Source organism: Pteropus vampyrus, unplaced genomic scaffold, assembly GCF_000151845.1.
Source record: "Pteropus vampyrus isolate Shadow unplaced genomic scaffold, Pvam_2.0 Scaffold276, whole genome shotgun sequence".
Classification (NCBI taxonomy): Eukaryota; Metazoa; Chordata; class Mammalia; order Chiroptera; family Pteropodidae; genus Pteropus; species Pteropus vampyrus.
This window is the reverse complement of record NW_011889057.1, coordinates 2,598,064-2,615,223: the sequence shown is the minus strand read 5'-3', so window position 1 is coordinate 2,615,223 and position 17,160 is coordinate 2,598,064. Positions and strand designations below refer to the sequence as shown.

The 17,160-nt window shown below is 53.0% G+C and overlaps 1 protein-coding gene across 2 annotated transcripts; it reads right to left on the bottom strand.

The window, feature by feature from the left end:
- Window positions 1–1,728: 1,728 nt before the first annotated feature.
- On the bottom strand, window positions 1,729–11,212 carry SP7 (Sp7 transcription factor). 2 transcript variants are annotated; one of them, XM_011375814.2, is made up of 3 exons: window positions 11,045–11,212; window positions 10,530–10,597; window positions 1,729–5,756 (listed from the first exon to the last, which is right to left on the bottom strand). In XM_011375814.2, exons 2-3 carry the CDS (start codon window positions 10,548–10,550, stop codon window positions 4,482–4,484), a joined length of 1,296 nt encoding a protein of 431 aa, XP_011374116.1. In that variant the 5' UTR covers window positions 10,551–10,597; window positions 11,045–11,212; the 3' UTR covers window positions 1,729–4,481. The 2 variants fall into 2 exon arrangements, with proteins under 2 accessions (XP_011374116.1, XP_011374117.1); XM_011375815.2 differs by lacking the exon at window positions 10,530–10,597.
- Between the last annotated feature and the right edge of the window lie 5,948 nt (window positions 11,213–17,160).

The following is a 17,160-nucleotide window of genomic DNA, read 5'->3' as shown; positions in this document are numbered from 1 at the left end:
GTGAGACTGTTTTTCCCAGTTCCGAATTCCCCAACACAGTCTCCCACTCTCTCAGTGCTCGGAAAGCCCCAAATAAGCCACATTCAGGGAAGTACCTAAACCCTCCCAGGACTGTGGATCGCTCTGAGGATAATACAGACTGTGTCATGCACGGGCAGCTGGCTGGAAAGCCGCCAGAAGGAAAGGCAGAGACCTTGGGAGCGAAAGTGCTGTGCCCGCCTGAACCTAGGGCCCACAGAGTTAGGCCTCCTGGAAGGAAAAATTGGAAAACAGTAACATTTCCTCAGCTTGTGGTAAGCGCTTGTATAATCTTTACAATAACCCCCTGAGGTAGGTGCTGTAATAACACCATGAAGAGAATGAGGCAGAGGAATTTCACCTAAAAACACCAAAACCAGGCATTCTGACTCCAGAATAAAAAAATGAAATTGATCTTATTCCAACTCTAAGGGATGAGACTAGAACTGGAGTCTAAAGAAGAATGGGGGCTCCTCTGCTTATAGCTGTGTGGCTTTAGAGAAATAGTTGAATTCTTTGAGCCTAAGCTTCCTCACTGGCAGTGATCCTAATTATTTCACATGGTTGTTTCCCATTCAAAATAGTGGAAAAGAAGCCATTTAATAAATTGTAAAGTGCTAAACATATCTGGGATTATTAGCCATAACTGCCATGAACTGGAGAACCTTGGGCATTGGTTCATTCATTTAACAAATGTTAATGAGTAATTCCAAAGACCATGCTCTGGGGACAGAGATGTATAACGCTTAGTGCCCACTCCCAAGATCTGCTAGCCTCATGGGATAATTAAGGGGGCATTGTAGTTTAGCATTCTTGGATTCTGTGTTTGCCCCTCCTTTCTACATGAAAAGTTCCCCCCAAGGAAGTTATTCCACAGTCAAAAAACAAAGGGCTCAAGAATGTTAATGGCCATAGGACTCACTTGAGGATCTTGCTAAAATGCAGATTCTGGGTGGAGCACTGAAGCTGAATTTCCAAAAAGCCCCCAGGTGATACTGCACAGACCACACTTTGAGTAGACCCCTTTTAATTTGCTGTCATCTGGGGAGTCACAGAAGACTTAAAGAGCATAATGTAAAAACTCACTTGAGGAAGCTGGCTGGGAAAGCTCTCCTTGAGAAGGGAATGCAGGACAGGTTTGAAGGAAAAGAAGGAGCCTGTGACTGACATTAGTGGAGAGATCGGAGAACCCGCCGACCGGTGGACCTGCAACTTCCATCTCCCTTTAATGAAGCCTGATTTTCACCAACAGGTCGCGATATAATTATCAGGTGGGTGACTGCCTATTACCGTGTAATGTGAACTGGAAAGGAGGAACAATATATGTGTATTCACATTCCGCCACCACCTCCCCCATACTGCTTATTTAACGTTTGTTGAATGAGTTTCACAATTAGCAGATTCTGGGGAGGCTGAAGTCCAGGCCTAGCGCACTCTCCACTAACTTCGCCAGGGGGCGCGGCGGCCCCGGCGACACTGTGACTGTGACCCACAGCCTCGAGGGCTCAGAGAGCTTAGCGGGCGGTCTGAACCGCCCCTCCCTACGACTTGGGCAGGAAACCGAGGCAGCGCCGGGGCCTTGCCCGAGACTTCTTAACATGGGCTCCCCACTTCGGGAGGCGGGGGCCATCGCCGGAGTCTGGGTGCCTGGAAGTCGGCCCGCCGCCCCTTCCCGGGCGCCCTGGCCGGGGCCGGTAACCAGGCGCACATGGCCCGCCCGGCCCTGTTTGTCCTGGCGGCGCGCCGCCGCTATTTGAGGCGGTTTTTATCTCCCAGAAACCAGCAAAACCCCAAGCGGAGTCTAGGGAAGATGAAAGGGGCCGAGGGGCTGCGGCGGGCGGGAGCTGGCACCGAGCAGGCGGAGACCGGGAGGCGAGAGGGCCAGACCCTGGGGGGTCCCAGGGAGTTTGCCGAGCGGGCGGGGGCGGGAGCCGGGGGTCCACTTGGGGCCGCCTCCTCTCGCAGGCCAGTTCCCAGGCGTCCTCCGCCTTCAGCTGCCCCAACCCCCTCTATCCAGTCTGCCTCTCGCCACTGCCCCCAGCCCACTAGAGATGTCCTCCGAACGCGGATTTCTTCAAAGCGCCTTTGAAGCCGCGCCCCGCCTGTGGGCAGATTTAGCACCTGGCCGGGGTGGGAGGGCAACCGGGTGGGGAGGGGTTTAGCGCCCCGAGTCCGCCCCGCTCGCAGACTCGGACACACCGCCTCTTTCCCCCGCTTCGGCGCCCTAGCGCCGCTCTCAAACCCACGAAGGGGACGGTGAGCCGGGACATCGCCCACAGTCGGGCCCAGGCCAGGGGGCGCAGCCGGGGCGCCCTTCAGCCCAGCGGGGGAGCCCTGGGGGCGGGGGCCGCACAAAGCCCTATTGTGGTTGAGGGATGGCCGCCACAGAGTGGCTTTTGTTCCTCCGCTAACTCCGTGGCAGGCACGACTGATTGCAGGCCGGGGCAGGGGGCGGGTTACGTGCCAGGCCAGGACCGCCCGCTGGGAGCCGCCCCTAGGCTGGGCCCCGGCCGGGCCGCGCAGTAGTCCGCGCTGCGCCCACAGGGCGGACGCTCGGGCCGGGTCACTGCCCTGGCCCGCCAAGGTCCGTTAGTTCGGAGTCCGAGAAAGAACCGGCGAAGAAACCGCTCCGTCTTCCCAACTCTGCGGAGAGCTCTACAAGGTCAAAAGCTGAATTCTGCCGCCGGAGAGCCTGACGAGGAAGTATTCTACTGCGGACATACTGTGCAAACAGGCACCATAGAACGCCCGTGAGGAGTCCCCAGTTCGTAAAGAAAAAAAATCCTGTGGCTCACCCATCTCCCTTCCTCTTACCCTTTTCTCACCAGGACAAAATTTTAAATCGAACTTTTATTTATTAAATTAAAAAAAAAAAGACTCCATGAGGACATGATCTCTTTCCTTCCATAATATTACCCTCTCCCCAAGCTCCAACGGCTTTAACCCTTTAACTTGGGACCTCGAGGGAGCAGGAGATAGAAAAGGAGAATCCAAAGTCACAGGAAAGGCACAAAGCGGTTTTAAAAGTCACTGGAGGTGGAATTGGGAGCATCGGAAGTCCCAGGTTTGGGGCCTGTGTATGCACCCAAATCCGCTTGGGGACCTCATTCATCCTAGTTCTATCAATTTGTTCTCGTGGCTTCTAGCCATCCTTGCACAGTGCCTTGCACAGAGTAGGCACTCAATAAATACTTGATTTATTTGAATCTGATCCCAGAGAAAGCCTTCTCCACCTATTCTTCAGGAGAGGCACCTCCAAACCAACGTCCTCCTCCTGTTAGGTAGGCTTCCCCAAAGAGCCTAAAGCGGCAACTATACGCTCTCCATAACCATGGCAACAAGGGATTAGCCTGATGGGGTCATGGTGTCAGGGAGGGGCAGTGGAAGAACCTGTTCTAAGATCTAAGGAGCTGGGATACATAGGTCATCCCCTCCATAGGACTTGAGGTTTCACAGCTTCTGGCTGGGGTGGGAATATTAGGGATCCCCTGATTGAGAGATACCCCATCAACTCTTTAACAGAGATCTAGCTAACCAACCTTATTAGCAAAGATCCTATTAAAAGAGAAACCCCATTAACTGAGACCCTGACGACAGAAATTCTATTAACAAGATCTGCACTAACGCTTTCTACAGAAATGTATTTGTCTAAAGTTTCCATAGCAGAAATGGACCTCCTCCCTCTCCAGCTCACTCTATCTGACCTGTCATCATAACTTAGATAAATAGAATTATTATTATTACTATTCATTTCTCTTGGAACATAGGGGTTAAATATACAAGCCGGGGGGCAGCCTCCCTGACCCTGGGGTCACCCCATCTTTGGGATCAGATCCCCACTGGTCTGCCCCCCTCTTGGCACCCTGCTCCCTGCCAGGTCACTAACCCCAATCCTCCTAAATCTGGTCCCTAATGAAGAGGCCACCAGGGGGCAATAAATTATCATCATCATCATCATCATCATCATCATCATCATCATCATTATGTTTGTAAAAAGGAAGAATACTCTGGAGCATGGAGAGCAGTGGAAGAAGTTGGGGAGACTGGAGCCTGGAAGCTAAGGGATAGTGGTAAATAAGCTTGGGAAGCAGAAGGATGCATGTCAAAGACAGTGAAATGGAGAAATAAAACGTTCAGAGCCCAAATGAAGGGAAAGTGAACTGGTGTGGTAAAAGCAGAGGAGAGAATCTGAAAATGGGGAAGGGAGAGTTTAGGAGTGGAGAAATCAGGCACAAGGTGAGGGCCTAAGATGAGAATTTATGTAATGCGCTCAAGGTAAGGGAAAGAGGCGAGCTGAGGAGGCATGCAGGGAGATACCCAGGCTCAGAATAGCCAAGGGAGAGATGGTGAGAGCCCCAAAGGACAGCATGCATGGGGCAAAAGGAGTGAGGGGGGCAAGCAGTGGTCCATGGAGCCAGAAGAGGCTGGCAAATAGCCTTGGGGCTGGAGACCCTCCACCCAGCTCAGATCTCCAGCAGGTTGCTCTGCTCAGGGCTGCCTTCAGGGGCTTTCTCTGGGGGAGCTGGAGAGGCTGAAGGTCGGGGTGTCAGACTGGCCTCCTCTTCCCCGGTGCTGCGGCCCTCTCCCAGCTCCTTGGGACCGCTGGGTGGAGGGCCTGGGCCTGGCTCGCCATGGGTGCGTTGGTGTTTGCTCAGGTGATCACTCCGGGTAAAGCGCTTGGAGCAGAGCAGACAGGTGAACTTTTTCTCCCGGGTGTGAGTGCGCACATGGCGCTCCAGCTCATCTGAACGGGTGAATCTCTTGCCACAGAACAGCCAGTTGCAGACGAAGGGCCTCTCGCCCGTGTGCCAGCGCAAGTGGGCCTTCAGGTGTGAGGCCTTTCCATACACCTTTCCGCAGCCTGGGATGTGGCAGCTGTGGATGGGCTTCTTCCTTAGCCCAGCTGCTGCTGCCCCCAGGCGTTCTAGCTCCTGGCAGTTGGGGCAGTCACAGGAGGAGCGCCCTGCTCCACTGCCCCCATATCCACCACTGCCCCCTGTGCCTGCACCCCGAGGAGGTTTGGCTCCACCGCTCCCCTCCAGCTGCCCACTATTGCCCACTGCCTTGGGTTTATAGACTTCTTGGGGTAGGACATGCTGGGGTCCTGGTTGTAGGAGATGAGGAGCTGGGTAGGGGGCTGGATTAAGGGGGGCAAAGTCAGATGGGTAGGTGGGTAGCTGGGGGTTCAATGGAGGCTGAGTAGGGCCTGTGGGCAGTGTCCCTTGCAACCCATCACCCTGGCCTTGCCCACCACCTAGCCAGTTGCCCCCAGGGTGCATGTCCCACCAAGGTGTAGGAGCATTGCCTGGGCCTGGTGAGATGCCTGCGTGGATGCCTGCCTTGTACCAGGAGCCGTAGGGATGTGCCATGTCCAGAGAGGTGTAGACACTGGGCAGGCAGTCAGAAGAGCTGTGACCTTTGGGCACTAGTAGCCCAGGGTCCTGGGTACCCGTGGGCCCAGGGAATGAGTGAGAAAAGGGAGGGTAGTCATTGGCATAGCCCGAGGTGGGTGCTGGAGGACTGCCTGCAGGTGAGAGGAGCCCATTGGTGCTTGAAAAGGGGGCTGGGTAGGCATCCCCCATGGTTTTGGGGGCTGAAAGGTCACTGCCCACAGAGTATGGCTTCTTTGTGCTTGCTTTGCTCAATGTCGTTGAGTCCCGTAGAGGGCTGGAGCCACCAAATTTGCTGCACGCTGCTGTCAGCATGGCCAGGGGACTGGAGCCATAGTGAGCTTCCTCCTAGGGAGAGAGGGAACACTGATTAGGGGAGAGAAAGAGAATGCAGAGGGAAAGGCAAACTCTAAGACTGCGACCTAGAGACATGGAGAAGAGAACAGAGATATCAGGGAAAAATTGAAGAGATGGGAAATTAGAGGTAAGGTGGGCACAAGTGAGGACTGGGTCCCAGGGCAGAGCTCAGATAGCACTGTGGAAGGAGAGCAAACACCCAAGACTGCCCCTTAACACCCCAAACCAGGAGGTAAGAAGTAGAGCTCACTGGAGAGTAGCTGGGGATGTGCAAGGCCCTCCAAAAAACAGGAGACACCTCTTAAATAGCTGTGAGAAGATCTGGGGATAGAGGGAGCACCTGAGTAAGGTAAAAATTAGGGATCCTGAACCCTGGGAAAGAGTTTGGAGTAGATGCCACGGTCAGGAACTTGGAGAGGAAAGATGAGGCTCAAAGAGCAGCATGGGAAGGGGTAGAAATATTAGGAGACTAGCTGCCTTCATTCCAGATTTTCCCAGCATTACCCCATATTCCACTCCCTGTCTCCACTTCATCTCTTGTCTAAGGCAGTAGCCTGCTCTCCCTGAGGCCTCATCGTCAAGTCCCTGGTAAGGAATCTCTTGGCAGGGACTCTAGGGCTGGGGAGCAAGAGGAAGCGACGGCAGAGACACTGGGACATTGAGAAGGAACAGGGCTGCAGCCAAACCAGGACTGTGGCTGAGGCAAGAATGTCTTTCAAGCGGCCAATGGGCATCTCCTGCTTTGTGGAGCCAGCTGGTACCCCTTTTGGAGGACTGGAAGAAACCGAAGTCCTCACACCTCACCAGGGTGGAGAATTGGGGGAGCTAAGATGTTGTCTCACAGCCAAATTCCTCTGTGCCTCAGTGTCCCCTAACATGTAGCCCACATATCTGGTCTCTCTTCAACCTTTTAGCACAGTGAGCAAAAGAAGATATGTAGATGTGGGGCATGGGGGCCTTTTAGAAACACAGAATACCCATAAAGCCCATCCTGCTGCTGCTATCAGGCCAGGGCCTCCTGAGATCACCATCCTCAGGAGCTCCTGCTACCCTTCCCTGGGTCAGCCTCAGGACATCCCAGGAATATCCTGGCTGACATAGATATATGTCCATTAGTGAGAATCCCACCAAAAAAGATGTCCTTTAAAGCTGACCCTGGACAGTTCTCTGACTGGGGTCCTCAAAAGCCGATGTACCTAGTGCCTTCCTGGTAAAGCTGAAAAAGAACCTGACGGGTTCCCAGACCTGCCTGCCCAGTTCCTAGCATGTGGTGTGTGTGTGACACCAATCCTTGAGGTAGGTCTGGGGACTTAAGGTTGCAGTGAGGGGCATGTGCAGTCACCTCTCCTGCACTGCTCCCCGAGGGCAAACCTGCTGCTCCCCCTGCCCACTTACCTCTCTTGGAGATCCTGTTGACCCCTGTAATGAAATGGACTTCCAAATCTGAGCCACCAAAAGCTTTCTCAAATCTGACCATGATAAGAGCCTTGGTCTTTCCCACCCAAGGTTCCCCTAGAGCCTCTGATCTACAAAGCAGAGGGCGGGCTGAGGCAGGTAGCTGCTGGGGCAGGAGCCCAATCCCAGCAGAAAGGAGAGGTAGAAACATGGAGTAGGAAGGGGAAAGTCAGAGACCCAGAGACATGGGAAGAAAGCACCCAGCACAGAGTGAGGAACTGACATAAAAGCCCCCAGGAGCAGGAGAAGGGAAACAGAGGGGAGAACTGGCATTAGGGGGCAGAAACAGGCAGAGACCCAAAAAATAGAAAGGTAAAAAGACAAAAGGGAGAGAGAGAGGGGAACGCAGTATAAACAAAGAGAGGTGATGGAAAGAGAGTGGGCTAGGAAGGCAAAGGAAAACAGGAAAAGAAAGGAAGAAGAGAAAAGAAAAGGGGGAGGAGGAGGAGGAGGAAGAAGACAGATTTCCTACCTAAGAAAACCACTATGGGATTGGGCCCCAGAAAACCCCCAGACCAGGCCACATGCCCCGCCTTCTCCCCCTGACCGCCCCCTCCCCCTCTGCCCAGCCCTGCCCGGCTCCGTTGGTTTCCCTGCGGTCGGTTTATTTTTAAAAACGCCGACGCCGTCCCCCGCCCGGCCCTCACACTGTGGCCACAGGGGCCTCAGCCAAGCCCAGGGACCCCACCCAGCAGTGGGGAGGGAAGGAGGGGTGAAAGAAGGCAAGCAGTCCCAGGCCAACAGGAGACCCCAGACCTGGGGAGCAGAGGCCCCCAGGGCCCCCGAGGGCAGGGAAAAGGGAGAAAGCACCAGACCCATTCAGACTGTTATAGAGGCCAAGGGCTGGGCACCTGGCTGTTTCACCTCGGCCTCAGTTTCCTTTTCTTACTGCTTGTGCTCGCTCCCCTGAGAACTGGGGAGAGGGTCCTGGTGAGGGTTTCTAAATATGAGCCCGCATACCTGATCAAATGCATTACCTTTCCAGGGACTCAGGAGTCCCACTTTCAAGTTGTTTTTCCTCCTACCTCCACTCACCATTCGTTAAAAAAAAAAACAACAAAAAGGCAGGCTTAAAGTACAGAAAGGGGAGCTGTCCCAGCTCTCACCTAGATATGCAGCCGGGAAGGGAGCCCCTCTTCCCATGCTGTTCACAGCGCCCCCGGCTGACCTCCCACTGGAATGCTCACTGTGCATCTGAGGGCTGACTGGCCATGGGTTCTGAGTACCCAAGGTCTCAGTTTTCAACTCTCCGCTTTTTTAGCCTCCTCCCAAGTTGTTTAGTTCTCTCAACTTCTAATTCTCCATCCTCACGTAGCCCCCACCCCCATTTCTCCTTCCTCCCTGTTCCCCTGCATCTCATGCATCAAGCAGCAGCTGCTTCCCTCTCTGAACCCCAAGTTCTTCTCACTGCCAAAGAGCCCACCCATACCAGGCAGAGGGCTTCCTGATGGTAGCAGCTTGGGAGGGAAGGTTAAGGGCCCAGGTGCCCAAAAATTAGTGAAAGAGACAGAGAGACTGGAATGCCTTTGCATTGGGGCATCTCTAGCTCACAGGGAGTGAGGGACATAGAGGCCCACTTTCTATGACACCCTTTTCTTGCCAAGTGTTATCCCAGTCCGGTGTCTTTCCAGCAGGCCTTTGGGCCAGCCCTTCCCCCAGGAACCAGTGACACGCTGGCAACTCTGGCACGATGCCCATGCCCACTGACACTGCCCCTGCCTTGGGTAGACCCAGGATTTCCATGCACCTTGGTCCTCTAGCTTCCTCAAGACCAACCACAGTGTTTTCAATGATGGCTCAATATAGAGTGTAATGGGGAAATGGCAGAGTGAGCAGCCTGTCCTCATCGCAGCAGAGGTAGAGCCTAACACCTGGGGATCCCTGACTGGATACAGAGCAGTGACAAGGACATGGTGTCCGCCCCATTGGCTTGCATGTCATTCACTCAAACTCAGTCACAAACCACTACTCCCAGCCTTACAAACATACCATTCCTCATTTGGACTAAGGTATCCACTTGGCCTGGCTTATACACACATATACCTGTGTTCTCATAAAGCCAGCCATGCGTGCAGTCACTGGTTTACATTCTAACACTTACGCTCAGGCCAATGAACACAGGCGTTAAGATCCCGCTCCATCTCAAACACACCTCTCCTACAGGCTGAATGAGTCGGCTTCCTGTTTGGCCCATCACCCCTGGCACATGAGCTAGGGCACTGAGAACAGACATAGGGGATTCTGAGGGGCCCAGGAATATGGAAGGTTCAAGGCTACTGAAGGGGGTTGACTTTAAGGGAGGGCTCCCTGACTCTAAATTCCTATGGAGGGACCTAGAAGGCATGACAGAGATGGTGACAGAAAAACAAAGTCAGAAACCCGGAAGCAGGGAGAACTCAGGATGTTCAAACAGGCTCTGAGTGGCTCTGAGTCCCCTTTTCCAATTATGTGCATGAGTCCCCCAGAAGTCCTGGTAGAGTTAGTGATTTCTCAGGACCACAAACCCTGACCCCCATGGTACCCTAGTTCCTTCCATCCCAGTGCCAGAGGCAAGGGATGCTGGGGTCCCAGCCTGGAGGGGAAGTGGCCTAGCCCGTCCTGGAGCCTCCCACTCCCAAAATAGAGCAGAGTTTGTCTTTGGCTGAAAGCTAAATATTTGTGAGCTGGGCAGGCGGCCTCAGACCCTGGCCCTCCTCCTTGGTTCCCTCTCAGGCCTGGGCCCAGTTCTTCTGGTCAACCCCCACAACATGCACAGGACTGCCCTTCTCCCTTCTCTCATAGCCCACTTCCTCTCCTACACATACAGTCCAGAGGCCCAGCCCCCTCTCCACCTACAAACCAGACAAGACACCGCTCAGGCTAAGAGTTCCAGAAGACAGGACCCCAAGGAACCATACTCAATTGCCACTCTGTGCCCATTCAACCAGCCCTCTGGCCTTCCCTCTCTGCCCCTGTCTGCTACCAGCTTATCTATCTCCCATCCTTCTTTCCCCACTTTCCCTTCCACTCATTCCTCTTTCCATCCTTTTTCCACTCCTCAGAGTTGGTGTGCTTGGCCGACCTTAGGGGTCCTGCCTTCTTCTGACCTAAACCCCTCTCCTCCTCCCCAGTGTGTTCTCTGACCCCTGGCCCTGTTCTCTCCTCCCCTTGCTCCCCGCTCATTTGACCCCACTCCTCTCTACTCATCAGAGGGACCCCCTAAAAGTGACAAGCACCACAGCAACTGTATGAGTTGGGAGGTGGGGGGTGGGCAGGGATTAGGACCATTAAGATAGTGGCTGGTGTCCTGGGGGGAGGAGGGGCAGTTACCTCAAGCAGTGAGGACGCCATCCTGAGGCTGGGGAACGGGTCCCAAGGAGCCAGGCAGATGGAGAGAGCTGAGCCGGAGAGAGAGGGAGAGGGAGAGGGAGGGAGAATGGGAGAATGGGAGAGAAGAGATCTAAAGTTAGAAGGGACTGGGGGGTGGGGGTGGGGGGGCTGCTCTCTGTCTGTAGGGATCCACCCTCTAATTACAGCTTTCCCAGTGGAGAAGGCTCCGGATCCAATGAGCAGGGCGAGAGAGGGAGGCAGAGGGTCCAAATTTCCTGCTCCATTTGCTGAGCTCCCCAAAGAAGGGATCTGGGCGGGAGAGGAGAAACAGGGCTCCCAGGGAAGGGGTGGAAGTAGGAGGGGGTAGGGACATGGGCAAGTTGTCAGGGTGTCCTGGGCCGGTGCTGAGGGGAAGGATTGAAGGGTTGGTCAGTCCAGGTGTCCCACACCTTGCCCCCCAGCAATCCCATGGGCATCTGCGGGAACCCCTACCAGAGCTCCCCAGTATCAGATACCTGGGGGTTCTGGGGCTGGGTGTCCTGGGTCTCTCCTCTCTGGAGGTCTGGCAGTGAGTATGCAGGCAGGAGGTGGCCTGAGGGCCCTGGGAGGGCTCGGCTCTTCTCCCAGGCCAGCTCCACTCCTGCTCCCACTCGGGCTCCGATCTTACAATCCTACTGACTCCAGAGTCCTGACTGCTGCTCCGCTGCTGCTGCTGCTTCTGCTGCTGCTGTTCCTGCTGCTGCTGAGGCTGCCGCTGCTGCTGCCGCTGAGGGAAGGAACAGGAGGGAAAAGGAACAAACCCCAAACCACTAATTAGAGATCCGAGGGGGGGGATGGGGGATTGGGGACGACACTCACACAGAGAGACTGGAACACACTGACATACACACTCATGGACAAACACAAGATGATAGATACATGCACACGTACACACACACACAGTGCTACTCACAAGGACACAGTCACTGTCATGAATGAATGCAGACAAACTCACACACAAATGAGCTCAGTGACATGGCTGGAGGCACACACACCACATACACACCCGAGTTGACCACAGAGATGCTTGCTTCCCCAGTCACTCTAGATCAGGAGAACAGTGTGTATGTGCTTGTGTATATGTGCATTATAACATGTATGTTATGAAAGACAGCAGGGAGAGTGTGTTCTGGGGTAAAGGCTTCTGCCGTTCAAGCTTTTAGGGTCTAGTGACCCTAAAAAGGTTCATAGCAAGGCCTGGAGGAAGGAACGGAGAGTGGAGGAGGGCTTGGCACAGGCTTGGGGGTTCCCCAGCCTTCCTCCCAGTGTCTCAGTTTCCCTCCTAGGAAGTGGCCTCTAGGCCTATGTCACTATGTGGGGCAGAACCTGGATCTTCTGATTCTGAGAAAATTTAAGGCAGGCAGGAGCGAGGGTGGGAGTAGAAGGTCATTGGGTCAACTCATCTGTACTCAAACCTAGCCCACTGCGATTAAGTCCCCTAAAAGGTATGCCCTAGCCTTCATCATTCCTTGCCAGTTACCCTTCCCAGGCACCGCTTGGCCACACATCAAATCTCCATCCTTTGACAGATAGTTCTTGTGAGTGATCATGCTTTCTTTGGAGGGGCTCCTGGCTTCCTTTCTCATTGCCATGCATCAGTTTCCTCTGCAGCAGGAAGAATTGAAGTTAGAGCATAAGCAGGACTTCCCAACTTTGACTTCTCAACAAAATGGGGAAGAAGAGAAGTTCAACCAGATTGGGAGAGGGAAAGCAAAAAGTCTATTAACTGAAACCTGAGTCTTGAGGTAAGTTTGTGGGAGAAAGAGGACTGGGCAGCCAAGTGGTAGAACCAGCATCTCTCCCTCAGAGGGGCCCAGCCAGCTAGGGTTGTTTTACAAGTTATTCCCCAACACAACTCTTTCCCCGCTCCCAGCCCTGCCCATCAGAGGAATGGAGCCCTGTCCTTCCCTTCCAACTCCCCCAACTCTCCAATACGGTCCCCTCACTTTCTCTTCCTGAGTGCCCACTCCTTGTTCCTTTTGCTCTACCAGCTCTCCAAGGAAAAGGTAAGGAAGAGGAAGGAGCGGATGGATGTCCAGGGATGGTTAGAGAAACTTAACCAGCAGGTGGGATCAAAACTCAGGGTAGGACCCAGGAGTTCTGGATTCCGGCCCCATTTGATTTCCCTCAAGCAACTGTCTGGGCCCAACTTTTGGGGAGAGGGTTGGGGAACCAGGATGGCTGGCAGACTAAGGAAAGGAAGCAAAAGAAGAACCGCAGAAAGACCTGAGAGACACACAGAGCAAATGAAACAATCCGAGAGAATAAGAAATGCTATGGGATATAACAGAGAAAGAGAAAAGAGAAAAACAGAAGACCAGGTATGTGGCTTAAAAAAAACAGAGAGCAGAAAATCTAAAAACAAAAAGAAACTAGCCCAGAGGAACAAAGACGAGGAGACAATGACTTCGAGAAAGGACAGGACAGGGAAAATAGCATGAGGCCGGTCAGGTCAGGAGGAGACAGAGGAGGCAGAGGGTTAAAGCAGTCAGGCAGGTGGGGGGGCGGGGATGGAGTATAAATAGCACATAATTGTGTCCGATGATTACACGGGCCACCCCACCCGTCTGCCCAAGAGGAAGTGCCCGTGGTAGGGTGTCCCATGACCTCGAGTCTCCCCCTGGTGTGTGGGAGGTGGGGGGCGGCTCTGAGCCTGAGGTGTGGGATGGATTTCTGTTCACCCCTTCAGAAGCTGAGAAGAACGGGGAAGCTTTGGAGAAAACTGTGCCTGCAGAAAAGTCCAGGGCCAGCTAGATCAGACAGACAATTGAGGAAGAGGAGAAAAGTCTAGACTCCAGAGGAGAAATGGCAGATGAGAAAGGTGTTAGGGCTCAAACTAGATTGGGTAGGAAAGGAAGAGACTGACAGGTAAAAAGAGGAGTAACTAAAGGATAAAAGGAGATGCAGGGTTGGGGAGTAGAGATGAGGGACAGAGAGGGTCAACCTCCACTTCCTTGGGGGGCCTTCAACCCTAACCCTATCTAGGAAAAGGCAGGAGTGCTGGGGAAGGGGAAGGAAGAAGCAGGGTCCCCAGGAAAATATGAACCGGGGCCCCTAATGTGTCAACCCCAATAGGACAGTGCCTGGACACAGAGTCCCCTCCCAAAGGTCTGTGCCAAAGCCAATCAGAGGGGCTGCTTGAAGTCCCCAGGGGCCTCTCTTAGACCCTGGGTTCTGACTTCCACACCCCTTTTAAAGATAATCCTGCACCCCAGCCAAGGTGCTGGTACTCCTGGGTCCGGACCTCCAAACCTCTCCCAGTCCCCCCAAGGGCCAGGAGCAGCAACTGGGAGCCCTGACCAAGGACCTGCCTCCACCCTCACAGGCCTCCCTCAGCCCAGCCTCCCAGGGGGTGGGGCAGCCCAGGCAGAGGCGCCATGTGGCAGGGGCGGGTAGAGGCTGCGGCTCTGGTCCTTCCAGTATAAACCCCCTAGGCATCTGGTTTCTATCCACCACCCCCCACCACCCTGGGGGCCCCTAAGCCTCCGCCCATGGCCACCCAGACACTGAGCTCCCAGAGATGGACGCCCCTGAAGGAAGGGGTGGGACGGTGCCTTTCTGATCTCTCAACCCCAGGACTGGGCTGAACCACAGGGACCCCTCCCTTCTCTCCTTCCCCTAGAAGAATCAGGGTGGGATTTCTAGGTTAGAGGGGGTTGAATCTGGAACCTGCCTCGGTTCTCTATAGATCTTTTTGGAATAATCAGTGGGGATGAAGAGAGAGTGAAAACTGGGGAGAGTGGGAGACTTCTAGCCCCCTACTCCTCAGGGAAGCTGCCTCCTTCCATACTACTGCCCTCTGCCCACCCCTTAGACTGGGCTCCTCTGAGAGTCCTAATCCAAAGAGACTACTAGCCCTTCCTTTGTTGTTATTACAGGTTTGGCTCCCCTAGAGAGAATCCCTGATGAACAGAGAACAGAACCCCTAAAATAAAGATTGACACATACTCCATACTCTAATACAGACCTAATGAGTGACATACTTTCAGATACACTTGCACACTCGCTGAATGATAAACATATATACATACATAAACATATATACTCTACAGGCACCCACATGGATACACACTTATATATATACAAAATGCAGGTGATGCTTACACCAAAACACTCGCCCTAACCCCCAATCACAGGAATGCACATACCAGTGTACATACATACAGAAACTCACAGCCACCTAGAATACCACCCACAGGGACTCACACAGACTCACATCATACACATAGTTACAATATAGCAAATATCCCGTACATATACATAGGCCTACCATCACAATTTTACAGCTTTAGAGATCCCTGAGCTCTCCTAAAGGGGATTTAGGAACCCCTCTTTCTACAAGAATCCTGGGATAAGGGTGATGTAGAGGGCACTGCCAGTCCTATGAATTGCTATCTGCAACTCCTACTAGTGTAGGAACCTCCAGTGTACCTTTAGGAGACTCAATGATCTTTTACTCCCCCCATTCACCAGAGTTCAGGGACTCAGATGGCCCCAGTGAACTCCCCGGCCCTGGGGAACCCCAGCATCCCCACCCCCACACAGACCCCCCCTGCTCTGCGGCCCCGCTGACTCATCTCTCCCTCTCTGGAGCTCCCCAACCACAGGGGCCTGGAAGAGAAGGTTGGAAAGTTGCGCTCATGTCCCGGGCCCCTGATCTGGCCACTGCCCACCCCCCCAGGAACCCAGACCCAGCCCTTGTCTCCAGTGGAGACACTGGTGACAGCAAACCCAGAAGGGACAGGAAAGAAGGCACCCAGAGACAGGGAAACAGAAAGACAAAGGGAAAACCTAGGAGAAAACAGAGATGGTAGGAATACAGATAAGAGACTCCAGCTACTAATCTGATAGGGCCCTCCAAAAGCCATGGGACTGAGGACCAGGAAAACTCACTCCTTGAGCTAGGGAGGATTCATGGCTTTGGGATGTGGACACTATCCATTCCCTTGACCTAGCATCCTGAGCCTAGACTCAGGGAGCTTGGGGAAGGAGATTCAATTCTGGGAGGCAAAGCTGAGGATATAGGGAAGAGAGAAGCTTTTAAGAAGCCAGCAACCTCTGTATAAGACAGCTTAGAAAAGGCTCTCCTCATCCCACCGTGTACTATACACATTTACACATACATACGTACCTCAACTCTCTCCCTGTCTGCTAGGTCTCCCTGTTCCCTCTTCCAGGACCAGGGCCACAGGTCAAGAATCCTGGTGCTCGTCCTGGCTCCCCTGGGCTCTGAGCCTCAGTTTCCTTAGTTGACATTTGAGCCCTGAGATAATACCAAAGGAGGCAGATCAGAACCAGAATGAGAAGTGCTATGGGAAGGAGAGGAAGGAGCAAGGATGGCAGAGGACAAGGAGGAAAAGACAAGGAAGAGGAAGACTGAGACCTGATCCTGAAATGAGGAAGCCTACCCTGGGTACGTGTTCCGCACAGCTCAGCATTGAATTAAGACTCTGGTCATCTTGAGGAAATGCCTTTTTGTAAAAAAGATACCCTGGAATCTGAAATGTGAAATATATTAGTGTCTTTAAACAAAGAGAACTTGGGGTGATGGGGTCCTGATCACATCTTCTATCCTAGGCAATGGGGCTGAACAACCTAAGGCGAAGGTACTTCGAAATCCTGGACACCACCACCCCAATCTTGTTTTCTCTGAACTGCTCAGATTCTTCTTGGGAGCACAGGTTTTTGAGACTTTAGGCTGGACCTGAGGAACATTCTCTAATTCAACGAATGCTCTCGGCAAGCACCTATTGTGCCACGAACACACTGCTAAGCTCAGGCAAGCAACCATGAACAAGACAGGCCCAGCCCTTTGTCTTACACATCAACAACTAACATAAAGAGTGAGAAGTCTCTTGAAAGTAAGCCCTGGAAGTTACTGGAGATAAAAAGAGTGACTTTAAACTGGCGTTGGGGGAATCAAAGAAGGCTTCTTGAAAGAAAAGACTAGAAGGATGAATAAGAATTAGGTGAAGAGAGGGAGAGTATTAAAAGCAGGGGGAAGAGTATATGCAAAGGCCCAGAGGTATGAGGGAATAATGACATTTTTGAGGTCCCGAAAGTTGAGTGTGACTGGAGCACTAGGAGTGGAGACTGATGGAGAAGGTCTAATCACCTGTGCTAGGGATCTGAACTTGATCTTAAGGGCAACATACAGGAATATTTTTATATTAGAAAGATGACCCTGGCTGCAGAGAGGAGAATGGAAGTGAGGCTTAGAGCCAGGCAGTTCTGGGTAAATCAGTTGTTTACTATGTTGTAAGCTTGGGTTATTTAACTTTTGATACTTTAGATTCTTCTTTAGAATGGGCAAACAATAATATAGCAACCTCCCAGGGTTGTTACAAGGATTAGGAATAATACACGTGGAACTCTTACCACAGTGTCTGGCACTTAGTAGTTGTTCCATCAGTAGTGCCTATTAGTATTGTTGAAGTTTGGAGGAGGGCAAAATTAGAGGCAAATTTGTTGCAGCAGTCCATGCAAGAGGTGAGAGGATGTGTGGCCTGTAGCAGCAGAGGGCATAAAGAAAAGTCAATGAAAGGCTGATATTTAGGAAATGGTATAGACAAGACTTGGTGCCTAATTGGAT